Below are 18578 nucleotides of genomic sequence, written 5' to 3' on the forward strand. Positions count from 1 at the left end.
TCTCTCTATAGAAAATATTTGGGGCACCTGGGTAGCTCAGTGTGTTAAGTGTCCACCTCTTGGTTTTGGTTCAGGTCATGATTTCACTGTTTGTGAGGTCAAGCCCTGCATCAGACTCTGCACTGATAGCCTGGAACCTGCTTGGGATTCTCTCTCTCCCTCTCTCTGCCCCTCCCCCCACTCACGCCTACTCCCTCTCTCTCTCAAAAATAAGTAAATAAACATTTTTAAAAAAGAAAATATTCTTGGGTTGGGGGTTATAGGTGTTAGGTTATATTTTGGTATAACGTTTCTTTGCCCTTCAGGTAACTTAAGATGACAGTGTACATTTGTGAAGAATATAATAAAGATATAATAAAGAATATGTGGGAGAGAAAATATAAAACCTGAGAACATGTATTTATTCTTCACGCTTGTAGACTTTCCACAGTTACAATTTAGAAGTCAAGTGGCCGGGTGTCCTGATTTTGTGGATGGTTTTGTGTGTTTATGATATCTGCAGATTGTTTTAATTAAATGACTCCAGTATAATAGTCAGCAAAGCTGACTGAAATAAAATAAAAAGTGATACCAATGCTTCAATCAGCAGATATTAAAAATATTCCTTTCTAAACAATAGTGTGGCTCTTTTCTGCTTCAACTTTAGGGTGATTTTTTTTGCCAGTTGCTATAAAAAGCATTATAGGAACATTCCTCTGTCATTTGGATTTCATGGGGAGTATCTAGGTCCGGGGGTTCTGAGAGGTGGAAACCCAGTGCATGTGGACACACTCTGCATCCGTGTAGTTATTTAAGCAACTCTCAGTAAACCTCGCTTGACTCCTTGATCCACCCAAGCAGTTAACTTTGTCAACACACAGAGTGATCCAGGGGCACAGAAGACTTCCATGTTGTTGGCCCTTTTCATTTCTGCCAGTATGTAGAAGAACTCTGTAGTAAGTTTATTCCTGTATGATTCACGTTGCTATAAGGATCAGGTATATAGCAGAACAAATGGAAAAGATAAATGGTTTGAGGAAGTAAAATATCTCAGAGAAGAAAAAAAGAGAGTCTTGTAATATCATCTGCTATGTACTTGATCATTTCCTAGACACTTGCCTTTTCCCTTCCAGAATTACTTTTAATTAAGCTTATGTTCAAGAGTTTGTCTCATAATTTGCTTTTTTCTTTTGATATTTGTGTCTAAAACATGTCACAACCTCCGGGGAGGATGGGTGTTTAGGTAATACTAGTTACCGAGACCAAGGCTAATCATTACCCCTACAATTACACCTTAGATATTGCTTCAAGAACTGGGTCCTGGCGATGGTATTGTAATGGCATTCGATAATGTCCTGCAGAAGCTGCTTGAGGAATATGGTAGTGATGACACCAGGAATGTGAAGGAAACCACCGAGTACTTAAAAACATCATGGATCAACCTCAAACAAAGGTAACACTAAGGGCCTGGCAGGTAAATGCATGTAGAGGTGAGAATTGAGTTGCTTTGGCTTTCTCATGGAAACATGCCAAATATGGGACTACTAGAAGTATATCTTATTACTTTTAAAAAATTTTTGTACTGTGCCGAGTTACTATTTTCACACTTAGTACAGAAGGTATATTTATACATTATCTACTTGAATTTCTGCAGTGGGGTTCTCCTTGAGTGAGGCTAAACCTTGCCATAGATCATTTTATGTGCTCTGATTTTCCTCGGCTTCCCAGCATTACCTGGAATACATCCTGTAGTACTCTGGTGGTAAGGACCAGTTCAGTATTTACAGATGCATTAGGGTAATATCACCCCTAATTGTAATTAAAATAGTGTACTCTTTGGCCAGGTCATCCTCAGTTGAGGCTGAGAACACACGGATCCAACACCAGGCTTCTGAAACATGCTATGTATATTTAGGGCTTCAGCTAATCTATTTTCATTCCATTACTCTGTCAAGCCAGTATATTTGGAAGAATCTAAAATAGCATATGTGTTTATAAGAGAGATTTTCCTGTCAGTTGAACACCTAGGGTCTGAGGAACTGTAAGCAGTGGTTAGAGTCTCTTTAAGATAGCATACTTACATTGATCATCAGGAAAAAGCGTTTACTTCCTGCATGGTACTGGGAATGCCTGTGTCTAATAAAATTATGCTCTCACACACATCTTTATATATTCAAATACAACCAACTGCCTGAAAGCTAATTTGTATCAAAACACATTTTATTTTGCAGTGAGTAAAATGGATGATATTAGAACACCTTATGATACAAGTTATTGGTAATAAAGTATGGCCAAGCATTTAATAACAGTTTGACGTGGAGGTGTTTTATGCATTTTTACAATGTCATTTTTGGAGTCTTCAAAGTAGATTTTTAGGAAACTCAAAGTAAAGAATTAAAAGGCAGTATATGAGTGTGAATATATATGTTGCTACACATACCTAGGATTCTGGAGGAAATAAGACTAAGATAGCAGATACAAAACTTCAGAGTAGTTAAAGCCGAAGATAGCTATAATGCTGCCCTTTCTAGCATTTTAGTACATCTGTTGTCTTTTGTTGTAATTGGTTACTTGGATGTAGTAAGGATCCCAAAACTAGGGTAGGGAAGAGGGTGAATTAAAAACAGCTATAGGATAAATAAGTCCTGGGGACTGCATGGCATCCATAGTTAACCATACTGTATTGTATACTCAAATATTATTCGAATGTATATTCGAATGTTATGTATATTCGAATATTACCAAGTAGGTTTTAAGAGTTCTCAGCACAAGAACAAAAAAATGTGTAACCCTGTGTGGTGATAGACGTTAATTAAATTTACTGTGTTAATCATTTTGCAATATATACTTGCATCAAATTACTGTTTTATACCTTAGGGCGCTTTCCTAAAACTAACGCAATATGATATGTCAATTATATCTCAATTTAAAAACCCAGCTTTAACACTAAGATAGTCCTTAAGCATACTTTATCTGTGTGTCTCCAAAAATCCATATGTAAGAATTATGACTTTGTTTTTGTTGTAAACGATACCAAAAACACTGATCACTTAGGAATGTGAAGCCTGCTTTATTTAGCACCTCCAATTCTTTTTTTTTTTTTTTTTTTGCTTTTACTTTGTAAATATTTTAAGACAGCCTACAGCAGTAGTTAGATTAGATGGAAGAGGCAATTAAAAATGAATTATATTCCAAGGTGATCTTTCATTTATCAGAGCTAAGACAAGCACAGTGTTCCAATTTTATGGTAGTTACAAGTCATTGTCCTTATTGTATTTTCTTACTGCATTTTGGAGGGAAATACATCAACATTAATATTTAGACACGATTTAGGTATATTACTATCTATAAAGCAGGGAAAATACAACAAAACTGTAGCTCACAGGATCCTTTCCTGAGTGACAGCTGGAGTTTCTATGTATTTCTAGAATTTTCCCTTCTAAACAGTGATACTTACAATTTTTAACTGTTTTAATTGGAGACCTTTCTAGAATATACAAATCTTTCCTTGCCTTAAACAAAATATATAAACTTACAACAAACATTTAAAAAAAATCCTTGGCGTTCTTATTGTGATAGGTAGAATTAAAGAACTTTAAGGGCTATATACAATCTTACAGTTCATTTAAGCCAGTGTTTCTCGATGTTTTTATATTATCAACTCTCAGAGAGCCTTGTGAGATCCCCACTCCCATGAAATTTTAATGCCATGGGTATACTGTATATCTCTTTCTGTACTTTACAGTTGTGCTTTATACATAAAAAGGGTACATTTTTCCACTCCCCTCCCTGACCCTGCCCCACCAAAGAACCACTTTTCACCTCCACTGAGAATGTGTGGTCCAGTGTAATGCTCTCAGGCTCTGAGAAGTTAAATGACATGTTCAAAGTCACATGGCAGAGCCAAGATGATAATTTTCTATACTAAGGTATGATAATGCTCTTCATGCTCGGAGTTCTGAAGAGTTGGTAGTAAATTTATTCAGGCTACTGTACTTTGTAAGATCTTCTGCTTTATTTTTAGTGTATAAATTTTATTGGGTGTCTTCCCATTGTCAGGATCTGTGCTAATCTGTTCACGTGCATTATTTTATTTAATCTGCAAGCCATACGAGACAGGCTGCGTTTTCATCAATGCCATGTCGACGAATAGACCGAAGCAGAGGAAAGTTAAGGAACACCCGAGATCACACAGCTCTTAAAAGCAGAACTGAGACTGGTATCCAGACCTTTTTGACTATGCAGTCAGTCTTACCTTCTTTAAGAATAATTTTGTTCTTCTTCCTTGTTATAGGAATGTCAGCTATTGCTGTGACTGCTCTGTGTACCCGCCTCTCGGATCTGTCTGTGATTCCACTTACTGTTTCTTATCTGTGTTGAGTTTAGAAACCAGATCTGATTAACGATACAGGGGCCTCTGCCGATGAATAATGTAACACTCTCCAGTATGTGGCCATTGTGCCCTCTGCAGTGGTCGCTGAGAGGGTTTATACAAGGGCTCTCCTCTTATCTCAAAGCCATACTCTGTATATGCGTCATTGTCAGCCAAATTCGGGGAGGGAGGTGAGGGGTTATTATACTTGCTCATGGAATACTGTCATTGTGGCATAATGTGTGAGGTTTAATATCAGCTTTCAAAGGAAATGTTTTGTATGAATTGCAATTGGCCTAAGTAATTTGGCCATTCACAGTTATAGGGCCTCAGTCCCTTATCTACGATGCCAAAATGCAATATGCTCTGATAACAGAAAGCTTTGAATTGACATGAGGCTGTTTATTATAGCCTTTATTTGTCCTGCTTAGTATAAATAGCCTTGTTCCTAGCTGCAGAAATATTAATGTGTTTGCTGCCTCAGACCCTACTTGGGGGTAATATGTCATACAGATACATTCATAATAATAATTTTTTATTGTACAGAAAGTTCTTAATTCTGAAACACAGCTAGCTCCTACTATGTTGGATTCTGCAAACAACAGGCCTGTTTGTAATGTCTTTAACTAACAGACATGGATTGATCACTGCTCTTTTCATCTGTGAAATTGTTTTCCTCTTACATCTCTTAATGGCAATTCACAATTTTTTTTTTTTAGTGTAAGTTGAGATTATAGTGTGAGTTGAAATGTGCTCATAGTAACTTTTGAACTGTGGATGTCTGATTTGGGTCTGAAATGGTGTTTAGCCCTAGAGTGCCTATGTGTATGTATATGTGTATGTATATATGTACGTATATGTGTATGTATATGTATACATATACTTGCCTACATGCATACCCATACACACACCTAGTGATCTACGTTGAAATATTGTAAAGGAAATGAGACAATATCCTTTTGTGCTATAAGGACCATCTTATACATCATTAATCACGATGTGCTGGGAAGATGGAAGATTCTGTGCAATGAGCCTACTCTCTTTGTGATCCATGAATATGCCATCAGTGAGGTTGGAGGTGGGACTGAGAGATTTGGAGAGGACCACACGTAATGTCAGCATCTGGGTTGGGTGGGGCAGAGAGCTTCCTGTGGGAACTTTAGTATTGCTGGGCAGAGATGACTGCCTCTTTGTGGTTGGTCGTAATAAACGTAAAGGGAAGATAGCCCTGTTATCGTGTTCTTTAGCACTGCTCATCTCCTCAGAGGCAAATAGAAGGAATGCAGATGGTACATGGGTTGCAGGGGAGAGGAAGGGGTTTGTGAGGTAGTGAGATGGAGATTGCTCTCAGTCCATAATCATGGGTAAGATGTCTCTTTCGCTGGGTGGTACAGCCCCCACTAGAGCCTGTGGCTCGGCAGGCAGATCTTAAATTGAATTTCAGACACTACTTACCTGTTGAGGTAGGGAGCACCCTTTTAACCAGTATGCAGTGACCATGGGCCTGGAGGTCATTATATGAACATAATGGGTAAATGCCTTGTGCTTTGAAAGAGTAAGGTTTTGCCTGGAAGATGAGAGAAACAGTATTTTCCTGGAAGTGGCAATGGAAAGCAAGGAAGAGGACCCTTATTCCAATTACTCACCCTGGGGCATATAGGATCTGTGAGGAGAAAGAAAAAAACGCCATTAAAATTTTCCAGAGGAACTGATGTTCCTAAGGAAGCCAATTTCCCTTAAGATGAAGGGGTTGATCTGTGGTCTGCTGATCATAGAAGAGATTTCTGGACATAATAGAAGAAGGGTTTTGGGGGTGAGTTGGGGTTGACTGGGGAAGGTGCAGAGTAGTATTGGAGTTAAGTCCTATATTGGCTGGGTAATGAAGACTGGATATTTGGTAGTGATTTAGCTAAAAGGGAAACAGGATGTGGTGATATAAATTCTGTCACAGAAATAGTTCTGTGGTCTTAGCTATTTACTTGCTGGCTGCAGCAGCCCTAGGGAGAGCAACTCCTTTGGGTTGTACAAGGTCAATGGCAGGCATCATCGAGTGGGGGTGGGGCCAGTGGGGGCTCCTTTCTTGAGCTTCCCAATTGGTATGGCATTAGCAGTTTAGAATAGTCTCCTTAAATCCCATGGAGTGAATATTTCAATGCTTGATGATGACCCAATCTCTGTGTAACAAAGACTGGTCACCAAAAGACAATAGATTGTGGGGTATGTCTGTAGAGACTAATTCTTCATTAAATCAACTGCATTTCCCCAAAGTGTGCTTTAATACATTTTTTAGCGAAATGTTATTTTATTTACCAAAGAACAAAATTACCTTATGAAAGTATCCATTGAAAAGCTTAAAGAATTGTTTCATTGTAAGTTTTCTACATGCCACTCAAACTACTGATGCCACTATTTTCCTCTCAAAGGAGATAAATATATTTAAATCTCATGTAACTGTAAAGGTCACTTTTTAAGTATAGCAAAACTTAGCAACACATATCTGTGAGTTTCTTAAGGTATTCTTTTCATTAAAGCAAAAAAAAAAGAGACATATTTAGTTGTATTCACTCTTTTGACCCAATTATAACCACATGCACACTTGATTAAATAATATGTCTTGTAGCTTAACTTATCAAAGTATTGTTTAACGTCTTTAAAGTAACATTTGAAAAGTCAGTTATATGGGTGGCCATGTTTTGTTAGGCTGCAAAATAACCATAGCTATTTTGTAGAATATAGCTGGTTTTGTAGCAGAAATCTCTTCCAAAAGCTGAGTTTACCTTTTAAAAATCCCAGTTCCCTTAAATATAAACTATTATAAATCTGTTACCCATGGATTCCTCAAATCTTTTATGAGAAGCTATTTATATGTTCAGTCTGCACCATTACTTGTCCCAAAGAATTCTATAGTCTGTTACTTCTGTTTGAAGTTAAAATTCTTGTTTCTGCTAAAGTTACCCTTCTAAACTTCAAATATTGTTATCTTTTAGGCTTTCAGGTTATCCTTTATTCTTTATAGGCTAAAAACTATTTAAAAAAAATTTAAAGATTTTAAAAAATTTTCTCTACCTTTGTCTAGTAGCCACAGTGTCCTAAACTTGAAATTCCCCCTGCCTTTTTTTTTTTCTCCTATAATAGTGCTCCTGCCCCTATATTCTCTCATTACACTTCTCAGAACCTCTTCTGGCTCTTCTGATCTTTTCTTAAGATGTAGCAAACCTGAACTGCCAGATATACACTCTTCACTGAGAATTGTAGACCAATGCCAGTTCAGTGCTGATGTGCTCTTAAGAACTTGCACATGAGTTCTTTCCAACCTTTTTGCTGCCTACACAACACTCATGTATCCTCGTCAGTTACATTTCATTTACATGCAGTGATTCGTGATGATGCTGGACTTGAAGCTAGGGATGGGGGCGAGAATGAAGAGTCTCTTCTATAATCTCTGTGATGGATTATGTAGTTTTAAAAGGACCCCTGGTCGGGCACCTGTGTGACTCAGTCAGTTAAATGTCTAACTCTTTTTTTTTTTTTAATTTTTTTTTAACGTTTTATTTATTTTTGAGACAGGGGGAGACAGAGCATGAACAGGGGAGGGTCAGAGAGAGGGAGACACAGAATCTGAAACAGGCTCCAGGCTCTGAGCTGTCAGGCACAGAGCCCGATGTGGGGCTCGAACCCACGGACCGCGAGATCATGACCTGAGCCTAAGTCGGCCGCTTAACCGACTGAGCCACCCAGGCGCCCCAAATGTCTAACTCTTGATTTCAGCTCAGGTCACAATTTCAGGGTCATAGGAAGGAGCCCTGCATTGGGCTTTGTGCTGAGCATATAGCCTGCTTGGGATTCTTTCTCTCCCTCTCTCTGTTCCTCCCCCATGCATGTGCACATGTGCACTCTCTCTCCCTCTCTCTCAAAATAAATAAAAACTAAAATAAAAGGACCTCTGGAGACTCTGAAATGGGTCCTTTCCTCGTCTAGTTGAGGCAAATTATTTTAAAGGATAGAAAAAAATTGGAGATATCAAGTGATTTATCTGAAGCCATATAGTTAGTGAACGTCAGAGGTGGTAGAATTAGTTGGTTTTCTGAGAGCAGTGAACAAATGGCATTAAAGGTAATTTATTAACTTGTGTGATGAAGTGTGCATACATATTCCTGAGACTTTCATTTGAGCAATTATTTTGGCCTTATGATAGTATGATAAATCATGTGTAATTCCTTAAAAATGGATAAAATTTCTTGTAGTGTCCGGTATGCCATACTTACCACTGGGTCTCACTTTAAAAGAAGAACAAAATGGGTGATATGTTACCTTTGAGTTATATTCTATTTTAAATTGCATGTGAAATTATATTTAAAAATCAGACTATAAGTTAATGCACACTATGATTACAAGTTTTAAAATGTATATTTATTATAATAATATGAAGACAATTTGGACTGCTATAGAGTTTAGTTCCCAGTATGTTCATTATTTTAAATAATTGATTACATTCATGATAAAAAAAAAAATCTGACACCCAGATATATGTGAGCTTGAAAAAATTCTCTGGGACATTTATTATTAAATTGCACATTTGCATGCTGTAAGCAAATTAATTTCCCAGTGTTTCACTAAATGCATATACAAGATTAGGGAAAATGTTATTTATTGAGTGTTTATTTTTATATTTCTTTTACTTTATTTTTTTTACTTTATTGATACATTTATGTATATATACCTCATTTTGTCCATGAATTATTACAGGATGGGAGACGTTATTTCTGTTTTTGTTAATGCATTCAGTGCATACTGGAATTGCTACTGTGTGTAGGCCTTGGGGGTACCAGGTGCGCTGATGATCCAGAAGCTTCTCACAGACAACAAAATAGTCACTTTTGGTCATGATTGGAGATGTGATAAGGTGGCAGAATGTCTTCCCAGGTAGGGAGATTATCTTGGATCATCTGAGTGGACCCCGTTCTATGACAGGCGTCTTCATGAAAGTAAAGATGGAGGAAGGGGTCAGGAGCCAAGGAATATGGGTGATCTCCAGCCAGAAGCTGGAAATGACAAGGAAACAGGACTATCTCTAGGGCCTTCACCAAGGAATGTGGCCTTGCTGACAACTTGATTTAAGTCTGGGGAGCTCTATTTCAGAAACTACCTGACAGAACTGTGAGGTAATAAACTCAGGTGGCTCGAAGCCGTTGAGTTTGTGGAGATCTGTCATAGCAGAAAGGGCACACTAACAGCCAGGGTAAAGGACATCATGTGATTGTGTGGGACAAAGTGCCTGCACTTCATTGCAGGTGTCTGCACCAAGTTCTGGGGGGAGGGGAAGGTGAGCAGGAATGGGGGTGGGGATGAAGGATATTTAAAGTAAAGAAAGTAAACACTAAAGCTCTGGACCGAGGATTAGTGATTGGTTCATTTTTAAAGGTAAATAAATAAACCCATTGGATTCTCAGACATTTGCATCCTTTTTTCTAGGCTGGGCATTCTTAAGGTTTAATAGAGCTAATCTATAATCTGTTTTTACATTAGCTGTTTGCCACATAACCTATTACGTACATGTGAATATTCTTCAAAATAAATGATAATGATTCTGTAAAATTAAAACATTTGACTTCATCAAATTTTATAGTCATTAATTTTACGTGAGTGTTAAGAGGTGCCTACTCATGGTCAACTAATTGCGTGTGTGTACTCCTGTAATTTTTTGCTTTTTAGTACCTTTTTGGTACCGCCTTTATTTGGTTATTCGTAATAGTTTTTCTGTTGATGTTTTAAAAACTGGGTGGAAGATTAAACAACACCAGTACTGCCAACCACCCAAATTCTAGTGGGTAACTTCTAAAATTTAAAAAGTAACGAAATAGGGGCGCCTGGATGGCTCACTCGGTTGAGCGTCTGACTTTGGCTCGGGTCGTGATCTCACAGCTCGTGGGTTCAAGGCCCGCATCAGGCTCTGTGCTGACGGCTCAGAGCCTGGAGCCTGCTTCGGATTCTGTGTCTCCCTCTCTCTCTGCCCCTCCCCTGCTTACACTGTCTCTGTCTCTCAAAAATAAATGAACATTAAAAAAATTTTTTTTAAATAAAAAGTAAAGAAATATATACATATGTTTTAAAAAATTAGAAGTACTTAAAGGTGTATTACAAAATATAGTGGTTCTCTCACTGTTCACCATGGTTCCTCCCCCCCCACCGGGAGCAACTACTTTATCTTCTTTTGGCTTCTCCTTACGTCATTTATACATTTGCATATTCTAAATAAAATGAGTATACCATTATCTTCCAATACATCAATATTAGATATTGTCTATTGATATCCTATTCTGGTAAATACATAGGGCATAGCTTTCTCATGCCACTGTTCTCTTCCCTTCCTCATCATTGAATTTTTTTTTCACTTTATTTTTATTGTGGTAAAATATGCATAACATAAAATTTACCATCTTAACTATTTTTAAGTCTATAGTTCAGTGGTATTAAATATTCATGCCATTGTGCAGCCATCACCACCAACCATGCCCATAACTCTTTTCATCTTGCAGAGTGAAAACTCTGTGTTCATTAAATGATAACTCCCCATTCTTTCTTTCTCCCATTCCTGGCAACCACCATTTTACTCCCTGTTTGGATTTGACTACTCTAAGTACCTCATGTAAGTGAAATTATACAGTATCTGTGTTTTTTTTGACTAACTTATTTCGCTTAGTATAATGTGCTGAAGGTTCATCCATGTTGTAGCATATGTCAGAATTTCTTTCCTTTTTAGGGCTTAATAATGTTTCCTTGTATGTATATATCACATTTTACTTATCCATACATCAGTTGATGGACACTTGGGTTGCTTCCACATTTTACTTATTGTGAATTATGCTGCTGTGAACATGGGGGGCAAATGTTTTCAAGATGCTGCTTTAAATTCTTTTGGGTGTATCCACAAAAGCAGAATTGATAGATCATATGTTAATTCTATTTTTAATTTGTTGAGGAATCACCATACTGTTTTCCACAGTGGCTATATCATCTCATTGCTGAATTTTTATTTTTATTCTTAATTTTTTTTAAATTTTTTAAATGTTTATTTATTTTAAGAGAGAGAAAGAGAAAGAGAAAGAGAAAGAGAAAGAGAGAACACCCAAGTGGGGAAGATGCAGAGAGAGAGGGAGCGAGAATCCCAAGCAGGCCGTGCACTGTCAGTGCAGATCCCGATGCGGGGCTTGAACCCATGAACTGTGAGATTGTGACCTGAGCCAAAACCAAGAGTCAGTTGCTTAACAGACTGAGCCACCCAAAGGCCCCTTAATGCTGAAGTTTTAGATAAACAGTTATTCTGTGTTGACACTGTTATGTGTGTCTAAACATCATCAACAGCCAAGCACTGAAGTTTATTATAATTTTGCTTCTTGTTTTTTTCATCTGAAATTAATAATTGCCTTGCTTTTATGTACTTAGGTTCCTTTGTACCTATTACTAATTCTTCCCACATTTGTCAATGACCTGACAGTATAATTTCTCACAAAGTCGATCATAGTAAGCAATCTATTACTTCTAATATTTTTACTTAGAGACATTTCTTCTGTAGACATACTTTCTGGGCCATAATCCTGAGGATTTTCTGTGCTTTTCTCCTAGTTTGGAATCCCTGTTTCATGGATCTAATGTGGGTTTGTCTTTTTTTTTGTGTGTGTGCATGTTTTTCTTTTCTCTTTTGGGTTATTTCCTTGTTTTGTCCGAATGTATCCTTTGTTAGCTTCATCTAGTTAAAACAAAAAAACATAGCCCTCATCTGACCCAATTCATTGGCTGTCTCTTTTGAGATCTCTTCTCACCATTAGCGTGAAGGCCTGTTTGCTTCTCCCTCTCTTGGCTCCCCTGTTTTTTGCTTCTTATATATATATTTTTTCCTGGTTTACAATCTTGATTGTCCTTTTCCTATAAATACTTATTATAATACTGTTACAAGGACTCTGAGAAATATGGAGATATACAAGAGTCCTTCTGCCCATAGTGAGTCTACAGAACAGGAGGACAGAAAACAAATACATGTAATACAAAGTAAAATTTAAGTGTGTAACAAGATCACAATCCAAGGGCTTTTCCAGGATCCATGTTTTTTAAAGCTTTTTTTTTTTTTTTTCCGAGAGAGCTGCGTTAGCAGGGGAGAGGGGTGGGTGTGGGAGGGGGAGGGAAGAAAAAGAGAGAGAGAGAGAGAGAGAGAAAGAGGGAGAGAGAATGTCTTAAACAGGCTCCACACTCAGCACACAGTTCATGGAGCTCAGTCCCACAATCCTGGACATGACCTGAGTTGAAATCAAGAGGCTGACACTCAACCGACTGAGCTACCCAGGTGCCCCCATGTGATTACTTTCTGGATAAAGAGGAGCAGTGACCTTTTATGAACTTAAAGCAAGGAAATCTAATTGGGCTGGGATGTTCTGAAGAAGGTGGTCCTTACCCCTGAAAGAATTGGCAGGATTTTGATAAGTGGAGGTGGTTAGAAGGACATTTTTATGTGGATATGAAGTTTTTGGGTGGACACAGTATTAAGAATATCCTAGAACAATAGGAGCATACCATGCTGATCTGAAGAGAGTTTTGGAGAGATCTAGGGAATAAGTTAGAAAAGTGAATTCGTGACAGATTGTGGAGGACATTGAGTTTCAGGAAAAGCAATTTGGGTTTATTCTAGGCAACCAAACACTACTGGAGACTGTTTAGTAGGTAAATGCTCAGATGAGGTTGATGACTTTCTAGAATGGCTCATGAATGGGAACATAAAGCTTTCGTGCCTGGCTTTTTTGACTTAGCAAAATGCATTTGAGATTCCATCCATGTTGTTGCATCTGTCAGTTTATTGTTGAGTAGTATTCCATTGTATGCATACACCACAGTTTATCTATTTACCACCTGATGATATTTGGGTGATTACCTGTTCGGGGCCATTATGAATAAAGCTGCCTCAAAGATTTGGATGTGGATTTTGTGTGAATATATGTTTTCATTTCTTTTGAGTAAATACTTGGGCGTAGGATTGCTAGATTGTTCTTGAGTACATGGTTAACTTTATTAAAAGTTTTTCGATGGCGGTACCATTTTGCACTCCCATTTGCAATGTATGAGTGTGGCAGTTATTCTACATTTTCCCCAGTACTTGGTATAATAATTTTCTAAAGCCATTCTAATGTCGCATTGTGGCTTGAATTTACATTTCTCTGATGAGTACTGATGATGAGTATGTGCTTATTTACCATCCGTGTATCTTCTATGATGGCCTGTTTAAATCTTTTACCCATTCATTTAAGAATTTGTTTATTGATGTGTGAAGATTGATGTTCATTGTAAAATCCAAGACTACAGAAAAGTACAAACAGGAAAGTGAACCACCTTAAATCCCAGCACCTAGAAATAACTGTTTTAATATTAACATTACAGGCATTTATCCTTTTATCTATATATACAGACAGTCCTGTGTATAAGACAGATGGATGGATGCATGATGTATGGATAAATGAGTGGATGGGGTAGAAAATATATATAAATATAAATGAGATTATATTACACATACTGATTTTTTTATTGTTATATAGTTCACATACCATGAAATTAACTCTTTTAAAGTGTACAACTCAGTGATTTTTAGCATATTCACCATGTTGTGCAACCACAACAATACTCTTAATTTCAGAACATTTTATCACCCCAAAGAGAAACACAATACCCATTAGCAGTCAATCCACATTGCCTTCTTCTCCAGTCCTAGGCAACAACTAATCTCTCTTCATTCTGTGTGGATTTACCTCTTTTGGAAATTTCATATAAACATGAATGGAATCACACAATATGTAGCCTCTTATGTCTGGCTTCTTCCACTTGCCATACTTTCAAGGTTGATACATGTTATAGCGTGTATCGGTATTTCACTCCTTTCTATGGTTGAGTATACTACATGTATACTACATTTTATCTATCCATTTCTCTATTGATAGACATTTGGGTTGATTCTACCATTTGGCTATCAGAAATAATGATGCTATATGAAAATTTGTGTGCAAGTGTAGATATATGTCTTCAGTTCCCTTGGGTTTAAACACTTAGGGTGTAATTGTTAGTATCCACTTTTAGCATTGTTTTTTTTTTTTTTCTCATTATGGAGCTTTGAGGCATAAAAAGTTTTAAAGGTTGAATATACAGGAATGTATATCTCTTAAATGTTTACATTTATTTATTTTGAAAGAGAGAGAGAGAATGCATGAGTGATCACAAGTGAGGGAGAGAGAGAAAGGAGTGAGGGAGAGTGAGGGGCAGAGAGGAAGAGGGAGAAAGAGAGAATCCCAAGCAGGCTCCACGCTGTCAGCGCAGAGCCTGATGCAAGGCTAAGTCTCATGAACCGTGAGATCATGACCTGAGATGAAATCAAGAGTCGGATGCTTAACCAACTGAGCCACATAGTTGCCCAGGAATGTATCTGTCTTAAATCATGCAACTCCATGATAGTTCTATGTATTAGTTTTGACTTTGGTTTAATGAAGGGTTTATAGAAGCTTGATTTTCCAATGTTTCCCAAATGTAATATTATTAAATCAGTTTAAAGAACCAATTTGTATTGATTTGAGTTGTTTTAAAATATGTAAAGTAAGCCCTTAAAATTATTTTCATTTTGTCATATTTCTTCAGATTTTACTGCTTCCTAGAATTCATTTAGTCACTTGTTGCATGAATATTTATTGATACTTCCTTTGAGTGTTAGGCATTATGCTAAGGTATTGAAATAAAATATCAGGGAATAACTTAATATACAATTAGGAGTTGTAAAATGGAGTCATGATTATTTTAAGATATGGGTGTTATTTTGTTCATGTTTATATGTCTCTCTCCCTGTTCTCACTATTCACATCACTCCTCTCATTCAGAATTATTCAAGATACACAGGTCAATAAATGTCCCAGTTACATTAGGCACTTAAATAATAAAGGTTCCTTGGAGGCTGTTAATGTGTTTTTCGGGGTTGCACGGTCTGGACTGTCACACCGGAAGTCATGGAAACGTGCGTGTCGTGTTGTTACTTGCAGCGTTGGCGACAGACAGAGCGCCTTGGAAGCTGAACTGAGGACAGTGCAGGCCTCTCGTAGGGATCTGGAGAACTTCCTGAAGTGGATACAAGAAGCAGAGACCACAGTGAACGTGCTTGCAGATGCCTCTCAGCGGGAGAATGCTCTTCAGGACAGCGGCTTGGCCAGGGAGCTCGCACAGCAGATGCAGGCAAGTGCACGGGACACTGCACCCAGTGTTTTTATTTTTACTGCGCTCTTTTGATGCAGCTGCATGCAAATTTATTACCATTAAAAGGTGAGGTTGTTACCTAATTCTGTTAGGAGATCCATGCTCCCCTGTGAATAATTGGTTTCTGGAAATAAGATCTATAAAATATTTTTACTTAATAATAGAGGAAAACCCCGTTTTATGGAAGTAATAATTGTTTATTTACACTACCAGACTCAGAGCTGTTCTGTTTTTGTCATTTTAAGCCCTATTACACTTAGCCTTATTGAATCCTAAATTATAAGGGCACCTCCTTTTTTTTTTTTTTTTTAACATACATTTATTTTTGAGACAGAGAGAGACAGAGCATGAACGGGGGAGGGTCAGAGAGAGAGGGAGACACAGAATCTGAAACTGGGCACCTCCTTTTAATATGAAGTTATTTCTTTCTCCATTTATTATAAAGTACTTAATATAAAAGCTGCAAAGGCTCTGTGGCTTAATTTACAACTACGAACATTAGGCTTAAGAACATTATTACTTTTATGTCATTAGCTCGATACTATGATTGTATATGGAGTCTGAGGTTCAACTATCTCTCCTCTACGAAACATGCTAACACAAAATCTTTCCTTTACAAAAGTTTATGAGAAATGTCACGTAGCACATCTGTATCTTTTCTCTGCCCCCAAGTAGAACTGCTTCAGTGCCCTTGAATTTACCATCTTTGTATAGAATGACCTAATCTGGCCAATCACAGGCCTTCTCATTTAGGACTTGGTGTGAAAACCTATTTTAATGGAGAAGTCTGCTTGTCTACCAGTTTCACATCTGCATATTTCTTTGTGTCTTGTCAGTCTCACGTCATTCTCACAGTTATTATTTCTGATATGCTTGTGAACTCATGACTCGGTGCCATCTGAGGCATGTCCGTCCTGTCCCGGCTGATCACTTGGCTCCTCAAGGGCAGACATTATGTGACTCCATATGGTTGCCTACCTAGTGTCATACGTGTACATTCTAGGTAAATACTGACCACTTCCTGTGGACCCTAACTTCACCATTATGAAATTCAGTGTGATGATCTTTTTGAGTCTTTTCTTAGAATTCTTTTCCCTTGAAATATCAGAATGTTCACAAATATACGAATCTGGTTAAAGGGTACAGTAGCTTTCTGGGAATTGTTCTTATTATTTTTTTTTTTTTTAACATTTATTTATTTTTGAGACAGAGAGAGAGAGAAAGCATGAACAGGGGAGGGTCAGAGAAAGAGGGAGACACAGAATCTGAAACAGGCTCCAGGCTCTGAGCTGTCAGCACAGAGCCTGACGCGGGGCTCGAACCCACGGACCGCGAGATCATGACCTGAGCCGAAGTTGGACGCTTAACCGACTGAGCCACCCAGGCCCCCCATAATTGTTCTTATTCTTACAAATTTTCTCTACATTTGAAATTATTTTCACTAAAAAGTTATAAATTATTTTTTTTAAAAGGACCTTTCAGGAATAGACTTCTTTGTAACTTGTTCCCATGTGTAAAGACTATTAGGGTATTTTAATGGTGGAGTCCTCAAGATTAATTTAATGAAAATCCATGTTTAATTACATTACTTCTTACTTTTTATTCATTGCATAATACACTTGTGACTTGGTAATGAGGGTGACTGAGCAACTATCGAGGTTAAATATGTCCTTTTGTCTTCCCGTCTAGAATCTGAGGAAAACACTATACATGTTATTTGATAAAATATTTAGCTATCATCTCTTTTTCAGGGGGTTAGAGAGGGCTCTAACTGTAGGCAGATGCTAGAATATATTATTTTTTATGATTTAAACAACTGGAAGCCAGACTTATAAATGCTCACGGATGCTTACTTTACGTAATGGTGTTAAATTCAAAAGACACCAGGCTGTGCATTTGAGGCTGCAACAGTGTATAGACAATGAGTGAAGGAGGCTTGACATGAACCTTGATGATGAAGATCAGCAAAACAGACGTATTTTAAAGGTTGATAATGTCTTCTGGCACATTTTATCTTGGGATATATTTTTACCATAGCCAAAATTCTTCTCAATACTTAACGAATACTCAAAACTGAGGAAATAAATGTAAATGAAGATGCTTAAAATCTTTCCAAATAAAAATAACTAAGCCTAAGATTGCTTGTCTTCTGGCAACCAGCATCAAGAAAGAAAGCTTGCTGACTGAAATTATGGCATGTATAGTAAATGTCTCTCGAAAATAATTTAATGTTGTTGAAATTTAATGTTGTGACTCCTAAGAAGTATTAAAGAGGGGTATTTATTAAGAGCCTGTTACAGTGTCTTTGTTTGTCTAAGGATAAACACATGTATTTGTTTTTGTTTAGGGTATTTCCCATGATAGTAATTTGCATGATTTTTCACTGCCTTGCTCCTTTTAAAAAGGAGCATTTTATTTTATTTTATTTTTTAAAAATATTGTCTTCTGTGTATTTATTTATTTTTGAGAGAGAGAGCAAGAGCACAAATAGAGGAGGGGCAGAGAGAGAGAGAGAGAGAGAGAGACAGAATCTGAAGCAGGCTCCAGGCTCTGAGCTATCAGCTTAGAGCCTGATGCAGGGCTCGAACTCACAAATCCTGAGATCATGACCTGAACTGAAGTCAGATGCTCAACCGACTGAGCCGCCCAGGTGCCCCAAAATGATCTTCATTTTAAAACATCCTCTCTATTTTATTAAAAAAATGCTATGGCTTTATTTTTGGCACCTTATAAGTAGATGCATGTAGAGACTTAGTACCTTTTGCTTCGTATTCCTGAGATGAGAGAACTTAAATTATCCTGTGACTTTTTGTGCTGGTGACTCGTCCTTTTGTGGGAGTGAATAGAGAATGAAAATGCAAACTTTTTTGGGAAGGAAAAGATGTTTGTTGAAGAAAATAAATGTACAAACAAAACTGCCTGAAATTATAAAATGCATTTTCTGGTGGCATGGTGG

The 18578-nt window shown here is 37.4% G+C and overlaps 1 protein-coding gene across 4 annotated transcripts in view; it reads left to right on the forward strand.

Moving 5' to 3' along the window:
- The window catches only part of UTRN (utrophin), a 408075-nt gene that overhangs the window by 226921 nt on the left and 162576 nt on the right, over positions 1–18578 (forward strand). For all 4 annotated transcript variants that reach the window (XM_049653027.1, XM_049653026.1, XM_049653028.1 and 1 more), the window contains exons 49-50: positions 1278–1432; positions 15412–15601. In XM_049653027.1, coding sequence (XP_049508984.1) covers positions 1278–1432; positions 15412–15601 — 345 coding nt within the window. The remainder of the gene's footprint in view (positions 1–1277; positions 1433–15411; positions 15602–18578) is intronic.

This window comes from Panthera uncia (genome assembly GCF_023721935.1).
Source record: "Panthera uncia isolate 11264 chromosome B2 unlocalized genomic scaffold, Puncia_PCG_1.0 HiC_scaffold_24, whole genome shotgun sequence".
NCBI classification, from domain to species: domain Eukaryota; kingdom Metazoa; phylum Chordata; class Mammalia; order Carnivora; family Felidae; genus Panthera; species Panthera uncia.